This window comes from Alexandromys fortis, unplaced genomic scaffold, assembly GCF_014885135.2.
Source record: "Alexandromys fortis isolate MF-2015 unplaced genomic scaffold, M_Fortis_MF-2015_v1.1 scaffold_102, whole genome shotgun sequence".
NCBI lineage: Eukaryota > Metazoa > Chordata > Mammalia > Rodentia > Cricetidae > Alexandromys > Alexandromys fortis.
The window spans coordinates 3,002,608-3,025,992 of record NW_026067984.1 but is presented as its reverse complement, the minus strand read 5'-3'; the positions used below and the strand labels follow the sequence as shown (position 1 = coordinate 3,025,992).

At 44.7% G+C, this 23,385-nt stretch overlaps 1 protein-coding gene across 2 annotated transcripts; it reads right to left on the bottom strand.

The window, feature by feature from the left end:
• Positions 1-369: 369 nt before the first annotated feature.
• Map9 (microtubule associated protein 9) lies at positions 370-23,177 on the bottom strand. 2 transcript variants are annotated; one of them, XM_050158857.1, is made up of 14 exons: positions 23,052-23,177; positions 22,162-22,311; positions 21,108-21,192; positions 17,506-17,823; positions 14,670-14,887; positions 12,645-12,741; positions 10,672-10,916; positions 9,883-9,953; positions 8,298-8,466; positions 7,477-7,566; positions 6,111-6,272; positions 5,837-5,982; positions 5,539-5,671; positions 370-3,062 (listed from the first exon to the last, which is right to left on the bottom strand). In XM_050158857.1, the coding sequence occupies exons 2-14, from the start codon at positions 22,234-22,236 to the stop codon at positions 2,940-2,942; spliced, it is 1,932 nt and encodes a 643-aa protein (XP_050014814.1). In that variant the 5' UTR covers positions 22,237-22,311; positions 23,052-23,177; the 3' UTR covers positions 370-2,939. The 2 variants fall into 2 exon arrangements, with proteins under 2 accessions (XP_050014814.1, XP_050014815.1); XM_050158858.1 differs by having other exon boundaries at positions 12,645-12,738.
• Between the last annotated feature and the right edge of the window lie 208 nt (positions 23,178-23,385).

The following is a 23,385-nucleotide window of genomic DNA, read 5'->3' as shown; positions in this document are numbered from 1 at the left end:
ATAAGTGCCACTCTTTCCTCATACTTTACAGAGCAGTGTGAGCACCCAAACAGCTGGGGAGAACCGGGAACCAGGAGAGAGCAGCAACCAGCCACAGGAGCAATAACCACACTTAGCCAACGTTGGTGTAGGCCAGCACAGCTGTAGAATGACGGGCAAAGGACCTGCTGTCAACCTGAATGACAGCACTAGGCATCTGAGGTTGACAAACGTGCTGGACATTAGATTCTTCAACACAGAAACAGTCTGGTCCAGTTTGATTGACAGCTACACCACTCCAAGGGGCATCCAACTGTGGCTGTCAAGCTCCCATGAGGTACCACTTTGGCAACAGTGAAAACATCAGCTATCTTTCCGATCTACAACTAGTGAACCAGCACCTTCAAGAGTGGCACACACAGTAGGCTACAGGAATACCATTACTCTGAACTGTTCTTAGCCAATTACCTTAAGGAAACATGAACTCTTCCACATCTAAATTATTCCACACTGTATTATTACTTTTGATATGTGTGATACCTTTTTGCTGTTATTATGGAACTTACTCTTATGTAAGAGTTTTATTTTTCATTATTATAAACTAATTTATACCTATATTTGGTACTTTTTAAAGAAATATGGGCAAGTCTTATTTCTTAAATAAGCAAATACATTAAGATAATCTTAGCAGGTTCAAGTCTTCCCTCTGGAACTCAGACTGCCACATTACAGACTTGGATGTTCACTCACTGGCCAAATCTCTGCTTTATTTTTACTACAGGAGAAGGGGCGATTATATTTAACTAGATAAATTCCATAGAGATTGAATCCAGGTTGTTGTAAGTTGGAAAAAAGAACCCTATTATTTACTCTCTATATAGACTCATCCTAAATCACATGTGAGGGAACAACATTTGGGGCCTTGGGTATATCTTCACGTAATTCTCTTCAGAAACCATCTTTAAAGACCAGCATTCAGGTTCCTGGCAGCACTTGACTGTAACTGGTCCATCAAAGACAGCCCAGAAGCTTGAGTTCTGCATGCTAAAACTGTGTGCTAAGTAAGTACTGTCCTGCTCACCCCAGACTGGCCTCCCGTCCATCAAGTGGGAACCAAGGTCAATGAATATGACAAAGGCTATTTACTGAGTCCTATGTTCCAAATACTTCACTTTAGCTTGCATGTATCATTCATTTCTCATGATTCAGAAGCTATCAGCAATAGCAAATACAACACTGTACAAAGTGACCATGAAGAGCTACACCTGTCTGATCTCCTTTTCATTCCTTACAATGTGCAAAACCCTTTTTCATCTCTACCTATTGACTTCAATACAAATAGCCTGCATCAGTCTATTCTGGGAGGCTTGGTTGTGGGAAAACACACAAATTCAAGTCCTGAATCCCAAACCGATAGCACCCTGCTGAGAATCTTTCAGTGACCACTTCTGGCAGTATCAAAGGCTTCTGGCTTCATCTGTGGGTGTCTGTCACAATCTGCTCTACTCTGGCAATGCTACATAGCCTCTCGTGACGTCCTGTTTTGTGCACATCCTACAGTTGGGTCTTGCTCAAGCTGCTGGCTTTGCTAACACTATGTCTGATGAACCTCTGAGATGCCATGAGTCCTCACCTCATTTTAGATGTAAGGAAGATTAGCATCTGGAGGTACCGGGAAAGGACCACATCTCACCAGCACTGCAGGATCAACACCTTGGGAGTGACAAGCGCTTGCAAGGTTGATTGACTCAGAGGTCAGCCACTGTCTCTGAGGTCACACAGGTCTCAAGGTCAAGGAAGACAGTGGGGTTGGGTCCTACTGCTCGTATGTTTGCTATATGGCAAGTTATTTTGGATTTGCTTAGCCTCAGCATTTTTATCTGCGCAGTAAAGCTAATAACACCTACCCTGAATAGCTGTTACATATTTGACAAATTCCATCTGTCAAGAGGCAGCAGAGATGATGTAAGAGCTCGGGGAACAGCAGCAACCATGCTTTCCGTTGATTGTCTCTGCAACACATTACTGCATACAGCAGCTGGCAACAGCTGGTGTTTCGGGAAATGGCCAATCACGGATGGGATCATTTGATACAGGGAGAAGCAGAGGCCAAATAAATAAATAAATAAATCTTGAGTATTTTTACAAAGTCACTTTCTCATTCAGCTGCTTCTAAAGTCAAGTTGAAGCACTCCAGGCTAGTTGAGAAGGTGAGAGTTACCTTCATTGATCTTTATAACTTTAGTCTGGAAAGAATTTTGATAATGACCCTGAACCCTTACGAAATTTTCACAAATACTATATAAGACACAGCTACCATCAAATTGCTGGCTTTTGACCAAATAATAAGCAAATTGAGATGGAATTTAGAAAGAAAATTTCAGAAGTGAACCCATTAAATAAATGGCCATGATTGTCAGGTGAGGCCCACACAGGCAATGCACACTGAGATTAAGCCATAAGGCAAGGGTCTTTGACGAGAGCTCTGAGGCCTCAATCTGCCCAGTGGAGTCGCTGTTCTGGGTGGAGTTAGCATAATCTGGCCATCCTCCCCAGGGACCGTTAATTCCCAAACTCCAATGAAGAAGCACGCGCTCCCACGAACTGAGTCATTCCACGATGGTGGAATCTGATGGCAGCCTTCAATCAGCGGACTATCTATGCTTTAAAAAGACGTAGAACTCAGTGACACACACCACCCACATCAGAAATGACTAGGACGTTGCAAAGCTTCATGCATCTGGATCGTCTCAGCAATCTGACCGCTTCTTGCCTGAGGCAGTTTATCTACTCTTGAGAACACTGCTTCCACTGCCTACACTGTAAAGCACCTCTCTCGCGCTCGCTCCATAGAAGTTCCTGCAGCGATTAAAACAGACTCTTCTACCACAAATAATGAGATGAATGGTTCCAAATCCATGGGCGAAGGTGGTGAACGGATAAATCCAGAACCTGAGTTGTCAAAATACTCTCGAGGACACATTTCTGCTCGGAGGGCTCCACGGAGGGTGGGTCTCGCTTTCAAGGAAGGAATGGCGCTTCTTTTGTTTCCGTTCAATTTTTTCCTGCTTTTCTTTCTTCTCCTAAAGGAATAAAAATGTAAAAGAAGAAAACAAAAGACAGAACAGAAAACTCTAAGTTTATATACACTTTGTGACCTTGTTATTGAACTGGACTGCTGGAAGAAAATAATTCATTATAAGATCTTGGCACACAACTTCTTGTTTAATTAGTTTTGAAGGAAAAGTAGCTAGGGACTATTGCTGATTTGTTTGAACATGCAGAAATGTACTATTAATAGCAGTAATGTCATTGCCTGGTTTTTGAGACAGGCACTAAGAAGCCTGGTGGGAAATGGGGAAACAAACTGGAAAATTCAAACTTTGATATCCAATTGCCCCGGTAATATTGGCAATAAGACAAGACTTTGATATGTGAAGCATTCTAGCATTTTAAAAAGAAACAAGCACTATGTAAGAGATTAAAAGATCATAACGAAATACTGACTGCTTCATTCAAATAATGCACTTCTTATTTTTATTTTTGAAGACAGGGCCCTACCATGAGCTAATACTAACCATCCAATTCTGTTACCCCCTGCATGGAGCTGTCAGGAAGCCTTGCAGGAGTCCTCAACTGCTTTTCACAGCCAGAACTGCTGACTCCTGGAAGGGACTCTTACTTTCCCTATCACCATTGTAAGGTCGCTCCCACCCAGTTGCCTTGAGTTGCATTTCCCCCCTTGGCCTGCAGGAGAGTTCTGCAGTGGTCTTTACTGGCCTTAGGGGATTATTCCTTTAGTCCTGAAGGTTTCATCAGATATTCCACTGTTAAGGAGTTCAGCTTGGCCTTGTGTGCTCTAGGAAGAGCTAAAATGTGTATGAAAAGGGACGCACAGGGAGAGACACCTTGAAAGAACTGGGATGGGGTGTCACCCAAATCCACAGGGAAGCTGGCTGGGACAAGAAAAAAAATACATGCATAACAAGACTGACCAATGAAGTACAAGGTCAAGAAACAGAACCCAATGGGTTTTTGATCCTACTGCACGTACTGGCTTTGTGGGAGCCTAGGCAGTTTGGATGCTCACCTTACTAGACCTGGATTGAGGTGGGTGGTCCTTGAACTTCCCACAGGTCAGGGAAACCTGATTGCTCTTCGGGCTGATGAGGAGGGGGACTTGATCGGGNGGGAAATGGGAGGCAGTGGCAGGGAGGAGGCAGAAATGTTTTATAAATAAATAAATAAATTTAATAAAAAAAAAAGAAAGAAACAGAACCCAAATGCAGGGGTGTGTCATGAAGATGAGCTCTTAATCCACCAGGAAGAAAGGTGCTGGTTCGTGAAACACATATCCCGGGAAAGCTAAGTTGGCATCAAATTCTCATCATGTAAGAAAATAACGCGAGGGCACAGTAAAGGCTAAGACACTGAGATACAGGAGCCGTAAAAAGAAGGAGGCAAACCCAGTAGCTTCAAACCACGGGGAAGGTCTCTTCACTAGGTGTGAGCATCAGAGGCCAAAAGAAAAGACAGAAATCCAAAATAAACTGGAACTGGCAGGGCCTAAGGCACTACTAAACACAGAAAAACAAGCAAAGTTGCATCTTCTACTAGAAGTCATAGGTGAATTTTCTATTGAAGAGGGATTTCAGAAATCACTAAGGCAAAGAGAATTCAACAGAAAAGTGTGTGCGCCTGTGAAGACCATTTGCAGAATATACGTCACTAACACATATTTGTAATGAAAACATGCTCCAGCTCCATCTGAGGCATGCATGCAAGTCAGGAAATCCTCTGCGTGACGCCTGCAGGCAGCAGACTGAGGTGAGCCCGGTGATGTCAGACAGTAACCTGCTGGAAGATCTGCAGAAGTGTGATGTGGGCACTACTCATAAGTGTGTCTTCGACTTGTACAAAGTATGTTTCTGTCTACTATTTATTCAAAATTAACAAAATGTGTATCTGTTTTAAAATAGAAGACTGTATTTTGCTTGACAGCACCAAAAAGTAACCTGTTAACATATACACATTAAAATCAAATATTTATTATTCTCACACATGTAGTAAAGAGCAGCTGGATATTGTACCTTCTAACTCCAATGCTGATCCCTTTCACTGAAGAATTACTAAATAAGACCCTTTTCCCTACCTCATCAGTAACATCAAAAGAACATAAGAAATCAACTAAGTTCCTCCCCATTAGCCTCAGCACTACTGCATGCGAGGGCTGGTTCCACCTCAAAGACTCTGGACCCTCAGGGCACAAGACTGCCTTCCAGGAGGTTAGAGGCAAGAAGCACAGAAGGAAGAAAGGGCACAGTGAGAAGTGCCTGAGGCGGGGGTGGCGGGGATGCATGCCTGGAACATCACACCTGCTGCAAGCTCACGTGCTTTGGGCAACCTTAGAAGTGCGGCCAGAAAGGAGAGGCCATGGGGGAATCTGAGCTGCACAGGAGGAAAGGCTAGGTAGTCTCCAAGGAAAACAGGACGGGAAAGAGAAGCAGAAAAGGAATAAAGAGCCAGGGAAAAAGGAAGTTCATTGCAGGCAACACCTACCAGCCACTTCTCGTATTCACTGATGGCTTGCTTGTCTTTGTCTTTCTTCTCCGCTCTTTTCAGCTCTTCCTTTCTTCTCTCATTGATTTTCTCCTTCTCCTTTTGTTTGAGAAGAGCCTCCTTTCTCTCACTCCTGTGTAGAACATGAAACACTGGAAAGTTAGAGAAGAAGACACGCTAGAGATGCCCTAGTGTAGCTTCGGAAGCGATGCGATTGGAAGGCATGGGAAGCCCTGCAAGCCTAAGTCCTAGGGAAGCCTCGAGTATTCCCTTGGAGCCACCGAGCTGCAAGGATTACCATTTCTCAAAAGCAGTCAAGTTGTCTTTCCTCTTCTCAGCGACCGTCTCCTCTTCCTTCTGTTTCTTCGCTCGCTCATATTCTTTCTCCTTCCTGGTCTTCTCTTTCAGGTACTCCAGCTTTTTCTCCTTCCATTTCTCAAAGGCCTGGAAGAGTTCACAGTGTTTTCCTTACTCGTCACCACTTTTCTGAGATGGACAAAAGTATAAGGAATCCTTCATTCAAGCACCAGGACCGCTAACAACCAGGCGCGGATGGGGTCTGCGGTACTCACCTGCAGGGCCTCGTCTTTCCTCGCGGCATTTTCTTCTTCCGTCTTCCTCTTGTTTTTTTCCTCCAGCTTCTTCTTTGCCGCTATTTTCTTTGCTTCCTTTTCTTTCATAGCCTTCCAGGCCTCGAATGATGCTAATGCTTCCTCCCTCTTAGCAGCTCTTTTCTATTTTGGTTTTTGAAAAAACAACGGCATACATATATGTGTCTAGACAGGAGTACAGGTCTAGACACATATACACAAATATGTATTTGTCTTCAGTCTCCCAACAGTTGTTATACAAAGTAGTAAAACAGGTAATTTATTTAGAATTACTTGGAAAAGTTGATCTACAGAAGTTATTCACTCCTTTTTAGAATGTCAAAGCACTTATCAGGGGTCGACCTATTTTGTATTCATGAGAAAGAAGCATCAATTGACTTTGGAAGTATGCTAAAATAAATGTTTTCAAAAAAAAACTACAACAGGCTAACTGGTATTGTAAAATGTTTAGTAAAAAAATCATGAAAGTTAAAAGATTATAAAGTAAGGTAAATTAATTACCCAAAGCACACAGTGGGTACAGGTGTTTGGTGTGGACCCTGTTTTGATATAAAGGCATAACATTCCTATAACAGGAACATAGACCAAATGTCAAATAAGGGCATCCCACTGTAGAACATGCGGGGCACTATGCAGCTAAGTCACACACTTACTCTCTAACCTTGTGAAGGCCAGTATTTGACCTCAAATACAGTTCAACCTGAGAAGACGTAGATTGCATCATGGAGGTGACATCATCAAAAGCAAAAGTCCCCGCGGGCCTAAACAGCAGTGCAAGGGCACAAAGGTGCTCAGCACAGCTCCTCGAGGTCGTACCGCAGAGACCCGCCTGGCCCCAGTGCTGCTCACTTCAGGGATGTCTCCCTGCTGGCCTACTTGTGTGCATCAGTACAATGAAGTGGGTTCGCGGGCAGGCGACAGGGACACAGTGAAATCATAGGAGAGGCTGGACAAGAGTCTCAGGCAGCAAAGGGGAATGTGGGTTAGGAGCCAAAGCAGGGGTTGGAGTGGAAGACAGGACAAGAAAACTGAAGGCCAGTGTATGCTATGTTCTAGCCTAAACTCTAATCACGTCAATTTCTGAGACTGAATTTGGTGGTCACACCGCTACTGCTAATATAATAGCCCTGCTGTGTCTACCCTATGCACAGGAGACTTAAAACGTACATGGGGCTTTTATGTAAAAGTTAAATTGAACCCAAACTGAAAATATGAAGCCAGAAATCGGTTCTTTCACGTATACATTTTACCACTTAAAAACCATTCATTTGGTGACGTTAAATACCCAGAGGCTCTTACTGACGTAGGATTCATTCTTTTACGTTACCTGCTCATTTTGGATCCGTAAGTTTTCACTTTCGATTCTTTTTATCCTGTGCATTTCGTGCAAATACACGTTTTTCTTCTCCAGCCACTCCTGTGACATTAAAAAAAAAAAGCTTATGTGATACTACAAGGTGCCCAGACGACTTATAACTCATACCCACATTTGAAATATTTGTTTAAAGTTTAAAAAAGAAACCAAGAAATTTATACATTTTGTCTAAAACAGCATTCTTTTCCCAGTGATGCTGTAAATGTAAATATGAATACTGTTGTTTAAGAAAATCTTACTGCATTATCTCCCGTGTATTGTAAGACTGCAATGATTTAATATGACTAAATGTATCAACATTTTATACTGAAATTCAAGTGTAAAATTTTCCAAACGAGGTTATATTCTGTGCAACAAAACAAAAAATATCTTTCTTAAAATTATGAAAAAAATAGGAAAATCTTAATTTGTGCAAAAATTAGGAAAATCTTTATCTCAAGAAAGAAAACATTTAAAAGATTTGATCATGAGCAACACAAACTTTGAGAATAGTATAAAATGCATGTAGATTTTACAGCAAACAGGTCTTTGCTATATTTCTATAATTCATAGCAGTATTTTCTCTTTCCTTAAAAACATTTTTTTAAGGAAATTTAAGCAAAATAGGGCAGCAAATTATTCAGAAAAACCCTCACGGTTGTTCACACACTTCTAAGAAAAGCTTCCCCAGTGACAGTGAGAATCCAGCTATCCTTTGAGGTGGTTGCAGTATTAACTGGTGGGCAGGCCTGTGGAGACCATCAGCTCTTGTTTAAAATGTGTTTTCCATTTACCTGGTAAACAGTTGCCCTTATGTGATCGGCTTTGTCGGGCTCCAGGCTCTGCTTCCGCGATGGCTTCTGGTCCAGGACTTTCAATGTCCCTAGGTAGTGAGAAGAGGTAGCTGCAGATGGACTTCTCCGTGTGGGGCCGGATTTCTTTAAAAACTCAGAGGTCATCAGCCTGGAAATTTCCAAATGTACGGAGAGCAGGTGAGGTAGAGCTGCCAGGTACAGTGACTACCTTCATATCCACACTCTAAGGTAGAGCTGCCAGGAACAGTGACTACCTTCATATCCACACTCTAAGGTAGAGCTGTCAGGTACGGTGACTACCTTTAAAGCCACACTCTAAAGCCAGGCATGGCCTCTCACACCTACAACCCTATACTCAGGGGGCTGAGGCCTGAGTTCAAGGCCAGCTTGAACACAGTGGGTTCCAAGCTATTCTGGGCTAAGTGTGGGGCCCTGTATCAAACAAACAAAATGAAAAAATTATGAGTGAATATAATGAGTTATAATTACCTTGAAAATAACCCAGTCAAAAGTCATGTTTTCTTAGTTCTGCTTACATAAATTAAACTTTAGAACTTTGAACTATAGTTCTCTTCTTAGATACTAATAATTAGAGCCCTTTAAAGAAACATAACCACATCTTAATAAAACATAAAAACTACACTAAACGTCGGTTTTAATCACTCTTTGGATATGTTACTCATTATTCTGTTGCTCTCTAACTGTGGATTTAGCAGGTCAGGACCCATATTTCAGCCGCCGTGGGGAAATCTGGCCTATCTTCTCTTTACTGCTTTGGCTCTCATCACTCATTTGCATATCCCCACCCCTCCTTCAGGCTGCAGCAGGGGCTCAGAGGTTAAGGCAGGGATAGAAGAGCTCAGAAAATGTCAACTACTGATTTACTGGGCAAAGGTGACAGCCTCTTCATTCGGCTAATACTAGATTAAAGGGATCGGAAGGCTGAGGCATTGGCAACACCAATCAGAGAGCATGGGTGAGGCTCTTGGGATTCTAGTACTTAGTATTATTATTATTGTTGTTATTTGGTTTTACTTGAGACAGGGTATTACGATGCAGTTCAGGCTGGCCTTGCATGCACACATCCTCCCGCCTCAGCCTCCTGCGTGCTGGATTACACATGGGCCGACATGCGTGGCTTCACGTTCTTATCACTTCAATAAACCCATTTAGCCGTGGAAAGTGTTTGCCAAAAACACTTAATAGAAAAACAATGCCGGATTTCAATTTTATGACCATCTATATATAGTCTCTCATCAAAAAAAAAAAAAAAAAAAAAACAGGAGCTTTGGCCAAGGAGCTGTACAATGAGATCAGGGAAAAAATAAAAACACAGCCAGGGGGAAAAAAAAAAAAAAAAAACAAAGAACTCTGAATAAATGGAGAGGTTTCTATGAAAGAGTGGAACCAACTAAGAGCTTCATCACGAGGTATCGATCCCATCTGATAACGGAAATCACTAGAAAGATCCATGACAGCAAGCAGAATGTGTTTCATGGACTCCCGACCGAGGTGGGTTTTGCTAAGCTGTGAGCCGACGCACAAGGACATTGGTAACTCTTACCTGCCAGAGGCACTGGACACTCGACCATTCGTTGCCTTTTTATTCTTCAAGTTTCGGTCTTCGTTTGCTTTCTAGCAGATGGGAAACACATAGACAGATCACTCGCCACGGTAACGTCGGGCTGAGAAGCAAAACTGAGGAAATCACTGTTCTATTTCTAAGTGTCAGGCACCTTATGCACTAGGGTTGGTCACTGAAAAACACTTTTAAAAACTTTCTCTTTTTCTTTCCCTCCCTCCCTCCTTTCTTCCTTGTACTCCTCCTCCACCTGTTTCTGTCTCTGCCTCTCTGTCTTCATCTCTCTCAAGAGGGTCCCACACAGTTCCGACTGGCCTGGGGCTCACTAGGGTCCCACATGGTTCCGACTGGCCTGGAGCTCACTGTGTAGCCAAGGAGCTCTTGAAACCTCTCATTAAAGCTGTTTGTGTTTTGAAGAGATTAAAATTTCACCAACATAACATCTCCATAGCTATTCTAAACAGCTATATTTTATGATCTGATCTATAGAAACCAATATAGAGACACATATATTATGTGGTTATGAACTATTTTAAATCATATCACTATGCCTGACAGTTTCCAGGGAACAACTGCCTTCATTCTGACAAGTGCAGACTTTCCTTGAAATTGAAATTCAACGTAATTAAGTAATATCTACTTGCAAATACAATGCCACTATGGAAAGATGTTCTCCACACGGATATAGAGGTACGAAGACAGGTATGAGATACATGAGGTTCTATTTCATGTGTGAGTCTGAAATGCCAGTGCTGAATGTTACAGACGGACCTTGGCTGGCTCTGCTGTCTCGGTGGGTGTGACGACACTCGGGGACGTGGAGAGCAGTGGGTCAGTGGTGAGGTCGTCATCTGTGAACCCAGCCTTTGCTCTGTCTTCGTCATTGTCACCAGCAGCCCCCTGACCTGCCTCGGCTTGCTCAAGTTCAGGAGAAACACAGTTGACCAAAACCGATGTTTCTTCGTTTTCATTGGATATCAGGGAATCCCAGAGTTCGGTAGGTTCTCCATCATGATCTGTTTGGAAGCAGAGAGACTGCACTGAATCTGAATCCTTCTGATGCCACAGTGTATGACAGACTTATTTACTCTCCCTCAAGTGAGTGCTGTCCTATTTAGAACGTTTGGGTGTGTGTTCATATATGTTCTTATGAATGCAGGTGCCCTTCTCAGAGGCCAGAGGAGCCAAAATCCCCAGCAGCTGGAGCTACAGATGTGAGCCGCCTGATGTGGGTGCTGGGAAGGAACCTTGGGTCATACAGAACAGCAGCAATGTGTGTGCTAAACTGCAGATTCCCTCTTTTGGAGCAGGCTGTCCTATAGCTGAGACCGGCCTTGAATTCCTGAGCCATCTTCCTTTACCTCCCAAGTGCTGGATTATAGGCACGAGCCACGATGCAAGGCTATAATCTCTTTTTTTCTTACAAAATAAAGCGCGATGAAAACCATCCAGTTAAATTTGAACACACTTGGTCTATGAATGCAAAAATGCTTATTCAATCCAACATTTGACAAGCCTCACACTTAGAAAACACAGCATATGCATAATAAGAAAGGAATAATTACCCCCAAGTAAAGGAGAACGTGTGGCTGTGCAAATCCACACCAAGACCGCAATATCCATCCCATTAAAGCTAGGAGCATGCTGGGAAAGCAGGAGGCAAGGGCTCCCTCCACAGCACTGAGGGGGGAGGAGCGCAGGCGAGCTGCACGCATGGCCAGAGGAGCGCAGATCCACATAGTTCACCTCACACAGAGACCCAGCCCAGCTCAGGCCAGATTCACACCTTCATTTCCTTCATTGTCTCCCATGAAGGCACCAAGGGCGGGGCTGCTGCACCCAGGACTTCCCCGGCACAGGCCTAAGCTCTGCATAAAAAGACTCAGTTCAGCTTTCTCAGAACTGCTGCTATTTACACTGACTCCATGACACTGTGGGGCACCCAACAGGCGTAACCCAGAGGCCACCACGTTACAGTCACCAGAAGAGTCAGCAGGCCATGTGTAGTAGAGGTTTTGGTTTCCACCAAGGTCCAACTCCCAGTCACAATAACATGGGTCACAAGCTTGCCTACAGCTGTGCTGATGGAGGCGCCCCCTCAGCTGAGATTCCCTCTTCTGAGACAGTCTAGCTCTATGCCAAGGTGACCAGAACTAGCCAGCGCAGCACTTAATGGAAGCCAGCCCACACGCCATCTTCCTCAGCTCTTCCTTTGGGCTGTCTCAGCTACACCAGCTCCAACATTAGCAAAGGAAATAACCGACATACACCTCATGTTTTCTATGCGTTTACCTAGGTAGTAGTCCCAGGGCATTACTAATCTTTAAAATCCCCACAACCACACCAGGTAGATGGCGCTGAGGATAAGGCCCAGGCCCAGAGGCTTGCTCCTCTGTCCATCTGTCTACATCTGGATAGAAAGCCCAGGTAGCCATTATGCTGTTATCTGCACGATGCCAACAACAACCACACACTACAGGCTCCCTTCAGTGACCATCCCAGTAGTCCTTGAGACTTTGCTGGGGGCAGAAAAGACATCAACACTCAATGCTCACAACAGCCTTTTGAGACAGGGACTACAATACACTGGGGAATTAACTTCTGGGTGGAAAGTCAGTCAACTGCACAGCCAGGGTTAAAGACATACCATTTTCCCGCAAATATACAAGATAACCGTTTCCCTTGCAGACAGGACACTGAGTAACACAGAGTTCACAAACGAGGTAGGACATAGGTGTGACTACCTTTTACGGATGTTTTTTCCTGAGGTTCCGGTGAGGTGCAATTTCCAGGGCTTTCTTTGAGGGATGATGAGGTCAGACTTTGTAGGAGCGAGTCCTGCTAAGAAAGTATTTACCATATAAGGTTAGCCCTAAGGATTCCCAGAGGCAACAGGGTCTTTAAGGCTGTCTGTGCTGGACAGTTGGCTCAAGGGTTAAGAGGGCTTCCTGCTCTTCCACAGGACCAACTTGGGCGGCTCACAACTACCTGTAACCTCAGCTTCTGGGAATGGGACACCCTTTTCTGCCCTCAACAGTACCTGTCAACCTACCAGGAAGGAAAGACCAGGGGCCAGAAAGATGGCACGGGAGATACAGCGCTTGCTGCACAAGCCTGGCACCTGAGTTCAATCCCCATGTAAGGCCGGAAGAGTGAAAGCCTCACAAAGTTGTCCATTGCCCTCCGCAGGCAAGTCACAGCGTGCACAGACTCACAGAAGCAACAAGCACACAAAATTTGTAAATATATAAAATATAAAACAAAATAGAAATAGGAAAGAAAAAAACAAATTTAATGGCACAGACCTCGCCACAAAGACTCCGGTCCCAAGTACCTTAACTGATGAGCCTTCTAATTTAACTTTTCATAACTTTGTGTTTCATAACAAATTTCTAGCAAATAAAGGGAGAAGACACAGACATACAAACACAATAACAGACACACAAAACAATAAATAGTAATCCCATCTGACATTTAAACCTGATTATAACACCTTGAAAAAAATCATACAGCAATTGCCTTCACATGTATAGATGCAAAGTTTCACAAAAAAAAGTAAGAAATCAAAGCACAAAACTTACAACGTCTTGATCAGTCAGGGTTTAAGGCAGGAAAGTGTGCAATTGACATGCACATCAGCCGTGCACACAGGCACACTGACAAAGGCAAGAGGAAGGTACAGAGAGGTGTGGCATCGGCAGGGCTGAGGCAGAGGAGTCAAAGCATTAAGAGCTCACACCAAGATGAACACACTTGGAACTGACCAGCGAAGAGATGGAGATTACATACCGGGGAAGAGACAAGGTTACAAACCCAGGGAAGAGACAGAGGTTACACACACAGGGAAAAGACGGAAGTTAAACACCAGGGAAAAGACAGAGGTTACACACCCAGGGAATAGATGGAGGTTACACACCCAGGGAATAGATGGAGGTTACACACCCAGGGAAGAGACGTAGGTTACACACCCAGGGAAGAGGCAGAGGTTACACAGGCAGGGAAGAGAACTGGTCAAACTCCATGGGAAAGCCCATGAGAGGGACCTTAAAGAAGAGTCAGAGCGGAGCCAGGGAGACACACAGTGAGTAGTGGGGACATCTAACTGTTAAAAATGGAGCGTCCAATGGGATAATAGCTCTACACTATGGGCTGTGTCAGATACCATGTGACTATATCAACAAGACCCCCTCACGGTGTGGAAAGATTCCATGCCTTACAAACAAGGAGAGTGATAATAAACGGGAGGAGAGTGGCCTGGAAGGAAAGCAGAGCCGCTACGCTGGCAGTGGAGTTACAGCTGTTCCTGTGAGATTTTCACCACAGGGCTACACTACTTCAATAAAAGAGTACACACACATCACATTTCAAGTCAAGCGACGCTGACTTACACATTTTAAGTTTACAGTTAAGAATCTGTACCTGGGGCTGGAAAGATGGCTCAGAGGTTAAGAGCACCAGCTGCTCTTTCAGAGGACCAGGGTTCAGTCCCAGGACCCACATGGCAGCTCACAACTATCTGTAAGTCCAGTTCCAGGGGATCCGACACCTTATGCTATGTTTACAGTCAAGGGAATTTTAGGCTCAAGGGAATCTAGTATAGTTTTTAAAAAATGAACACATCAAAAATAAAAGAAAAAAAAAACAAAAACAAAAAAGAACTCTTTAACAATTGCAAAGGAAAATGTGACATACATGTAGACAAACGCACGCGCATGCACACAGATGCAGGATAGGTCTGAACTAAGGAACTCGGCAACCGTTGTGCCCACCTCAAGATCAAGGTTTTCAGAGCGTCCTTTTCCCTCAGTTTCCACCTCTGTGCCATTCTGCCTTGGGAGGGCAGCGCTGGGGGCAGAGTCTTCACTCGGGGAATGTTCCTGGCCATCTGCACTGTCTCCCTCCTCCGTGGGGCTGATCTTTTTGACGCTCCTGGGCCGAGGTGAAGGCTTAAAATGGCCATCGACCTCACAGCTGCCGCCGTTTTCCCCTAAAAAAGGAAAGGCTGTGAGGTGCAAGCCCGACCTTGGCAGCGCTGCCACCATGGGGTGAGTGTGCGAGCCTGACCTCGGCAGTGCTGCGGGCATGGGGTGAGTGTGCGAGCCTGACCTCGGCAGTGCTGCGGGCATGGGGTGAGTGTGTGAGCCTGACCTCAGTGCTGCCATCATGGGGTGAGTGTGCGAGACTTCGGTCGGCAGTGCTGCGAGCCCCTGTGCACACTTCTCAAGCTCCAATAAAGATTTCTAAAACAATTGCTGCCATCCTGTAGTTAGCTAGTCTAATTTAGTTTTATTAAATGTTAATTTCAATTTTATGAGTTTTCTTAGTATTAAAAACATTTCCAAAACATAAAGCATCACACAACTTCCCTTTACAGAGTGAAACCCTGCTGAAGCCAGGCCCTCCACACAACACCAGCCCTTTTCAGTATTCAGCATTCAGGGACTTTGCAGGTGGAGAAAATAAATGATTCTTAAATAAATAAACTGACAAAACAAAGAAAAGTGCTCCTGCGGGCGTGGAGAAAATGATGCTGGCCTCAGGGTGTGGAGGGCCCCTTGTGGAGGAAGGGATGCAGCGCTGACTGCTTAGAGAAGTCTTCCATCCAAAAAATCCCTAGCAGATATGGTGGGACCCAGGGTACTTAGCACTCAGTGGTTATGGTGGTACCGAGGGTGTTGAGCACTCAAGAAAACAATCCAATCCCCAGCATTCTAAATACAGAATAATTAAAAGAGAAACCACTGATTTAAGAGTATGGCTAAAGCCAGGAATTACATTCTTTCTCTAATGGTGAATCAGCTATGTTTTCATCCACTCATTCTGATCCTTCATTACTTCTCTGGGCCAAATACTTTTCAGGGCCACTCATCTCAGTGTTTGTGCTCCAAACAGAAGAACCCAACAACGTCAGTATATTCCACGTCCCAATTCCATTTCCAGAAATGCTTTGCTTCAACCCTAGCAAGATTATTACTTAGATGGAAACCCTGAGTGCATCCACACCTAAGGGGCATTCAGAATTCTGCTGCCACTTTGTGGTTAGAACATAGTATTGCCTTACTCATTTCAATTTTACCTTTACTGCAACTTCCCACGGGCTTTTTCCAGTAACTGAAAGGTCTTGTTTATTAGCCCATATCGATGCAGCGCAGGCTAGCCTCAAACTCACAGCAATCCTACTGCCTCACCCTCTGGAGTGACAGGACTTCGTGTCTGCATTAACACACCAGGCTCCTCCACAGCTTTAATGGATTAACTAGGTGGAGAATTACTTGGCACCTACGGTAAACTGGGAATTACACACATTTGGCTGTTTCAGACTAATTTTTGCTGCTGTGTTCGCATTTCTTTGAGTTCCTTTTTTTTTTTAATTAATTTCTCTGGTCAGTTCTTGGGATTAAATTTGGGACTCTTTCCACATGCAGGGCAAGGACTTTATGTTATACTACATTCTCAGTCCTCGAAGTTTCTTAGAGACCAAATTCAGCTATGCTCTACCTACGAGTCCATCACTACACTTGGGAGGCTTAGGCTAGAGATAATTCAGCTTCCTTACATGGGCGGCTTACATTTGATGGCATTTTCTAGTTGCTTCAAAAGATTCTAACACAATACTGTGGGACAAGAAAAACAGGTTTGCCCTCCCACTCCAGCAGCTGGAGTGGCCGAATCCATTTACCCATGTTGCACATAACTACAGGTGGCGAGGTCTGTGATCGGTGGCTTGGACGCTTTCCTGGGAGTCTCTGTTCTGATTTTATCCTTTTGTCCCTTTGAAGTTCCTAAGAGTATCAGGGATGAAAGCGTCATTCCTTAACATATGTCTGAAATCAAGTTGTATCTGATGTCGCGGGTCCCATCTACCACGCTAACTAAGAAATGCCTGGCAGAGCTACACTTGACATGATGGGGAGACTTCACACAGCTCAGCATTAACTAGTTCTTCCTTTGTAAAACAGAAAGGAAGATGACCAGGAGAATCCTCGCCTTCCCACGTGCTAGTTCCGTGGTATCGCCCACGGGCTCCCAGGGTACCACTTGACTGTCCTCTCCATTAGTCCTCTCCCCCCCCCCCCCCCGATCAAGGGGTTAGCACACTGGTGGAGAGAACCTCAATCACACCAGGGAGCTACTTCTATCCTCAGGAAACTGGATTTTGGCTGATAGTCCCATGCAGTAGACCAAAGAAAGATTCTTCTTTCTTAAGGAGAACCTGGAAGCTTCATTAACACCAAAAGCAGAATATTGACATAGAAATGCTGCCGTGCTCCAGTAGGCCTGCACTTGAACCCAGGGCCTTGTGTATGCCGGCTGTCTACCCACCACTTCACCACACTATTCACTGCAGCTCCCTCCCCACACACCGAATGGAAGCTGATGAGTGTTTGGGAGCTGCATCTGTGGGTGACCACAGCAGCTTGCTTTTCTCTCACTCCCCAGCACAGATTCCAGACTGGATATGCAGAGGGCTTCTGTAGCCATGGCTACTAAGCTACAGCTGAGAAATTGGAAAGTTGAATTCATTAGCTACCATATGAAAAAAATTGACAGGTTATCTTAAAACAAATGTCCCGGAAACACAATTACAGTAACTTCCCAAGTTACCTGGAGATGGGCTGCGTTTGCTGAGAACTCTGGGTTTAGGCTTTATTGCATTGATCTCTTCTCCACCTTCTTGAGCATCATTCTGTGATTTGGAAGCGGAGTTCCCAGCTACATCGTCGTGAACTTCAGGTGACACGCCTCCGCTGTGCTGGCTGAGCTCCTGCTCCTCTCTGCATATATCACTTTTTACGTTCTTGGTTTTCAAAAAGGACAGTCTTGGAGAATTCTTCTCCTCATCGTCAGATAAATGAAAGTCGTTTATCTTTTTTCTAACTAGACTTTCTTCTGTTGAGGTATCTGAAAATTCGCCTAGAGAAACTGAATTAAGAACAAGAAAAAAGTGATTTCAGCAGTACATTTTAAACATGCGATGGCCAGATTCCATCTCTTTGAAAAGCAACCATCTTCAGGAAAAGAGAGGACCAGAAATAAATCAACAATCCCAAAATAGGTACGAATTGATTTTGTACCTCTTGAAAACCGCTAATCTTGGCACTCCTTGTTGGCATTTATGAAATAAAATCTGAGTTTCGTTAACATACTAAAATTATTTACCAAGTGTCTGCAGCACTGTGCTTATTCTGAGGAATGTCTCCCAAAGGTTGCTCAATGTCACACCCACCCCAAAATATTATATCTAATAAAGAACAGCTTAAAAAGACGTAGGACTTAAAGGGCTGTTCACAGTACAAAACAGCACATTTCATTTCAGATTTAAAATTCTATATGCTTATACCTGAAAACTAAAGTAGAATGTTTAGCCCACTTAACGGAAACCAAGTTAACACAAAACAGTGGCTATATGAATGTGTAGGGTCTGTCTTTCACATTGACCCACTTTGGTGTTTTCACTGAGAATATTCCCTGTAGGCTCAGGGGCTTGGACACTTGGTCCCCAGTTGGTGGCACTGTTGAGGAGGAAATGCCTCAGAGCTCACAGCCTGGACCACCTCTGGCTCTCTGCTTCTTGTCTGCTGATGTCTCCTAGCCTGCAGATCCTGCAACCTGTGCGTGCCTACAACTTTCTGCCATGCTGCCCCACCATGACGGACTCGCGTTTCTCTGAGATCATAAACCCAAATAAACTCTTTTCCCCATCAGTCGCTTTGGCCATGGTGCTCTAGCATAGCAACAAAAGAGTAACTAAGGCAGAAGTTGGTACCAGAAAAGAGGCTGCTGCTAGAAACCGGAATGTGGAACACCCCGGAGCTCACACAGCAGTGGTTAAAACTGGAAGGAGAGTTTGAAAGTCCATCCTAGGAGGAGCCTGGGAGACTGAAGTTCTGAGAGTCATAGGGACTGTAGCGGTCCAGCTCAAGAAGTTTCAGGAGGAAGCAAAGACTCTAAAAGCAGGTAGGATAGAGGCCATTCCTTTTGGTTCTTGTTGAAAAATCTGGAGGTTGTCTGGCCTTGTCATAGGATCTTGCCCAAGGATAAAGGTGTAGGTTTGTTTTTGTCGACTTGGACACAAACTGGAATATCTGGGAAGAGGAAACCACAACCCAGGAACTGCCTCCAGCATACTGGCCTGTGGGCTTATCTGTGAGGCAGAGTCTTGACTAAGGATTGATGTGGGAGGGCCCAGCCCACTGTGGGCAGCGCCATCCCTGTGCAGGCATCCTAAGAGCACAAGAAAGCAAGGTGAGTGATTTGAAGGACAGTGAGCCACTGGGCAGTGTTCCTTCACGGGCTCTGTTCAGTTCCTACCTCAGGCTCCTGACTGAGCGCCTGAGGTACCTCAAGGATGGATTGCTACCCGGAAGTGTAAACCACATAAACCCTTTCCTCCCCAAGTTGGATTTGGTTAATGTTTTATCACAGCAATAGAAAGCAAACAGTACACTAACTTAAAAGTAATGGGCTTAATTTCTTTGGTAGAGGAGGCTTGGAGACAGCATACCATGGAATCTATGGCGTGGTTATTACTGGTTTTGCTTAGGCAGATCTGTAAGAAAAACAAGCAAGCTGGACCGAAAGATACAGCCTGGAGAGAAAAAGAGCCCTGGGAAGCTCGATGTTTCTGCACAGCTTGTGCAGGAGGCTGATGAGATCAGCACAGTTAGCAGAGCTCCCAGCTCTGCACTGGAACAAAGGGAAGGTGCCCTCAGGGCAAGAGCCCTCCCCCACTAGGTAGCTATGTTTCCAATAGTGAAAGAGGATATGGAATTCTGCTTCTAGAAATCAATGGGATAAAAAGAGATGTCACCAAATGACAGCCAAGCTTGGCAGTGGCATTCACTTGGTGCTGACTTTGGAGGCACATAATTCAGCTGTATGAGAGGATCATGGATTCTCCTCCTGTGGTTGCAGAGAGCCTCCTTAACTAGGTGAGCTGTGGCAGGAGGGGAAGCCTTGTCGGAAGGCCCTGACAGGGTGAAAACCATGGTGTGGAATTGTGAAAATGAAACTTGGACCCTGCTGGAGAAGCAGAGCCCTGAGATATCTGCCAGAGGGAGTTAGAGACAGGGGGGGGGGGTAAGCTGCAGACAGAGAAGCCTGAGGGGCAGAGCCAACGAGAATCCTGCACACTAATTATGGAGCTCTGTAGGGCTCAAGCTTGCCCTGTATGTTTCTTTCTGCCTTGCTTTACCCAGTATTTCCTCACTATGGGCCCCACATGCCTCTCTTTTGAAAGGTCGTACGCATCCTGTCCCATAATATCTTGGAATTATATATTTTGCTTTTCTGGTTTTCCAAGGGGTTACAATTAAGAGATCGCCCTGAATCGTCCAAATGAGACTGGACTTTTAAGCGGTGCTGAAAATGATAAGGATGATGGGGAATTTTAAAGTCGGCCTGGATGTGCTTCACATTGGCCGTGAGCTCATGGGTTACAGAAAGTGGAATCGGGCAGTTTGAATGAGAATGTTCCCCCATCGGCTCAGGTACGTGACCACTTGGTCCCCAGCTGGTGGCACCGTTAGGGGAGCAGGTATCAGATGTGGAAATACATAACTGGGGGATGTTTTCAGAGTTCATCGCCTCGACACAATTCCAGTTTGCTCTTGGCTTCACGTTTGCTGGCGAGGTTGTGGCTCAGCTTCCTGCCCCTGCGGCCATGCCTGTAGCTTTCTTTCCTCCAAGCCCACTCCCCATGAGGGACTCACATCCCTCTCCAGCTATAAACTAAAATAAACTCTCTCCCTAAGTCCCTTTAGGTCATGATGTTTTATACCAGCAACAGGAGAGTAGCTACTCTACCCACAATCCCAAGCCCCAGTCGCGCGGCATCAAGCAGATTACAGAAGTGCTCCCAGGATGAATCCTGTCACCTCCGGTTGCTATCTGAATACAGAACTCTTCAAGTTGAACTTAAAGATGAAACTTCCTTCTAATACAGCTTACTCCTAAGGCATCACTTTATGGTAGACCTGCTGATAATGTACTTATATAGTTTTAAATTCACATTCAGAAATAAGCAAAAATAATCCGTAAGCTTCTTGAAAATTAAGAGTGGCTTTCTAAGTCATTGCACACACAGAAATTCTGAAATGAGTGAGCTCATAGGCACTGTATTGTCCTAAGAAGTTAGTGGATACGCGACACATAACTAGGGAAGCAAAACACAAAGAACTGGTCCATTTGTGTCTCCCCTTACATACCAATCTCGTCGCTGTCAAAGTCATCTGAGTATTCAGAACTCCTCTGCCTGGCTGACCGGGCTGTAATTGCTCTGATCAGCTCATCCTGAAAGGAGATCAGTAATATCAATTCCCATTCAAGCAGGCACATCTCATACTTAGAAGTAATTTTTAAACAAGCAATACTTTATTATTCTGCTTTCAAATTTAAGTTTCATTCCTCCACCTTCACTCGAAGCCTGCTTTGTGTCACGGTCCCAAGTCATCAAACTCACTGTAGGCCATTTAAATGGGAGCCATCTCCTATGGGATCTGGAGTTAAACAGGAAGTGGCTACCAGCATCAGATAAACTAATTGCAGGTTACAATCTGAGCTAAAAGCTCGTTAATGATAGGAGCATTGGTTTCGGTTTTCTTAGAGACCTGTACATTCTGAGGGAGGTAGGGACTTGGGTTTGACAGGCATGGTAGGCACACAGCCTACCATTAAGCCACATTCCTGTCAGTCTTGCATTGGTACTTCGGGCATACTGCAGATATAGGCATAATCAATACTGCAGATGTGGGTATAATCAATACTGCAGATGTGGGTATAATCAATACTGCAGATGTGGGTATAATCAATACTGCAGATGTGGGTATAATCAATACTGCAGATGTGGGTATAATCAATACTGCAGATATGGGCATGATCAATAATGCAGATATGGGCATAATCAATAATGCAGATGTGGGTATAATCAACTACAGATATGGGCATAATCAATATTGCAGATGTGGAAGAAGAGTTTGGAATTGTGATGACCCAAGTAAGCCTTTTAATGCTTACAATAGAAAACTGAAGTCTAGACAGAGACAGACTCTAAAGCGGCTCCTTTGCTTTCAGCTTAGAAGCCAATATTGAAGAAAGAGTAGTCACAGAGTGGGTATTTTAACACCAGCACCCAAAGTTGACAAACCACCTACAACACAGCAAAAGAGAAGCAAGAACTCTCGCCTCTAGCCAGACCCCTGGCAAATCAGCAAGTGCTGAATTCTAGTATATTCAGAACCAAAATGCCTTGACATATTTTACCTGAAAAGAAGTTCTCTTGGTAGCTTTTGGACTCTTGGTATATGCCAAAGTTGTGCTGAAGATTTCATCCGACATAGTGTATTCTTTTTCTCTACTTTTATAAAATCGTTAATAAATAGTTGGAATAATTCATTCAAACTGTGATTATGGCTGAAAAATATATAAATATATAAAATAATTAGACGTTTTTACATGATCGAGATACTCTATTCCTGGCGTTAGTGTCCTCCCTTCCAAACAGAAAATACCCCGCTCCGAACACTGGCCTATATGTTCACTTCAAAATATAAATGGCGTTTTAGTAAAGACATAAAATTGTCCCAACAAATTGATTTCGCAAAAAGAAAAGACAAAAGAAAGTTACTGCTTTACAACTATTTTAAGAATGAATAAACTTAAAATATAAATTAAAAATAAGGCTAAGCACCAAATGTCCCAGATATTTCTCACTTTTCCATTATTCAACAATATTGCTTTGCAGATGCCAGCATGACTTATTCCAAGAGGACTGTCAGAGTCAAGGTTATCTCGCCCCTGCCCCGAAAAATGAATTGCATATAAACCGTATTCAAACACAATGCTTCGCCACGAACTGCAGCGACATTTTCCTAAGCCATTTGTTTGCTTTCTCACAAAATAAAATAAAATAAAACACACAAGGACGTCTCGACACCAGGCTGCATTAAAGTCTCTGTGGCTCGCGGGACGCCGGAGGCCCATTCGATGGCCGGCCACCGCCCAGAGTTCCCCGGGCCGGCCAGGTGGCGTCCGTGTCCCCAGCTCCTCCGCGCGGCTCCCGACCCAGCGCGGTCCCCTCGACTCCCCGCGCCCCCGGCCCGCGCATCCTGCAATCCACCCCGTGCCCCCTGCGCCCGGGTTCCTGGGACCACCTGAGAATGCAGCGGTTGGGCTCTAGCACCGATGTCGCCCCGGCCAGGGCCTGGAAGTCTGCGAAACCAGGTATTGGAAGAAGCAGGAGGCGGGGCAAAAGATGGAGGCGGAGGGCGGTTGCTAGGCAACAGCGTCCCCGGGAGGAAGTGACTTCCCACCCCGCCTGGTCTCTCGGGTACCCAACACTGACTTTCTGCCCGCGTCACTAGGACAACGGCACAGGCCAAAGGAAGTGACGTCCAAAGGTGGAGGCGTTGGGAGCTCCGTGCCATAACAGCCTGTATGCAATGGCCGTTGCCTAGGAGACAGGACCGTCCCTCCGCCATCAAGCCA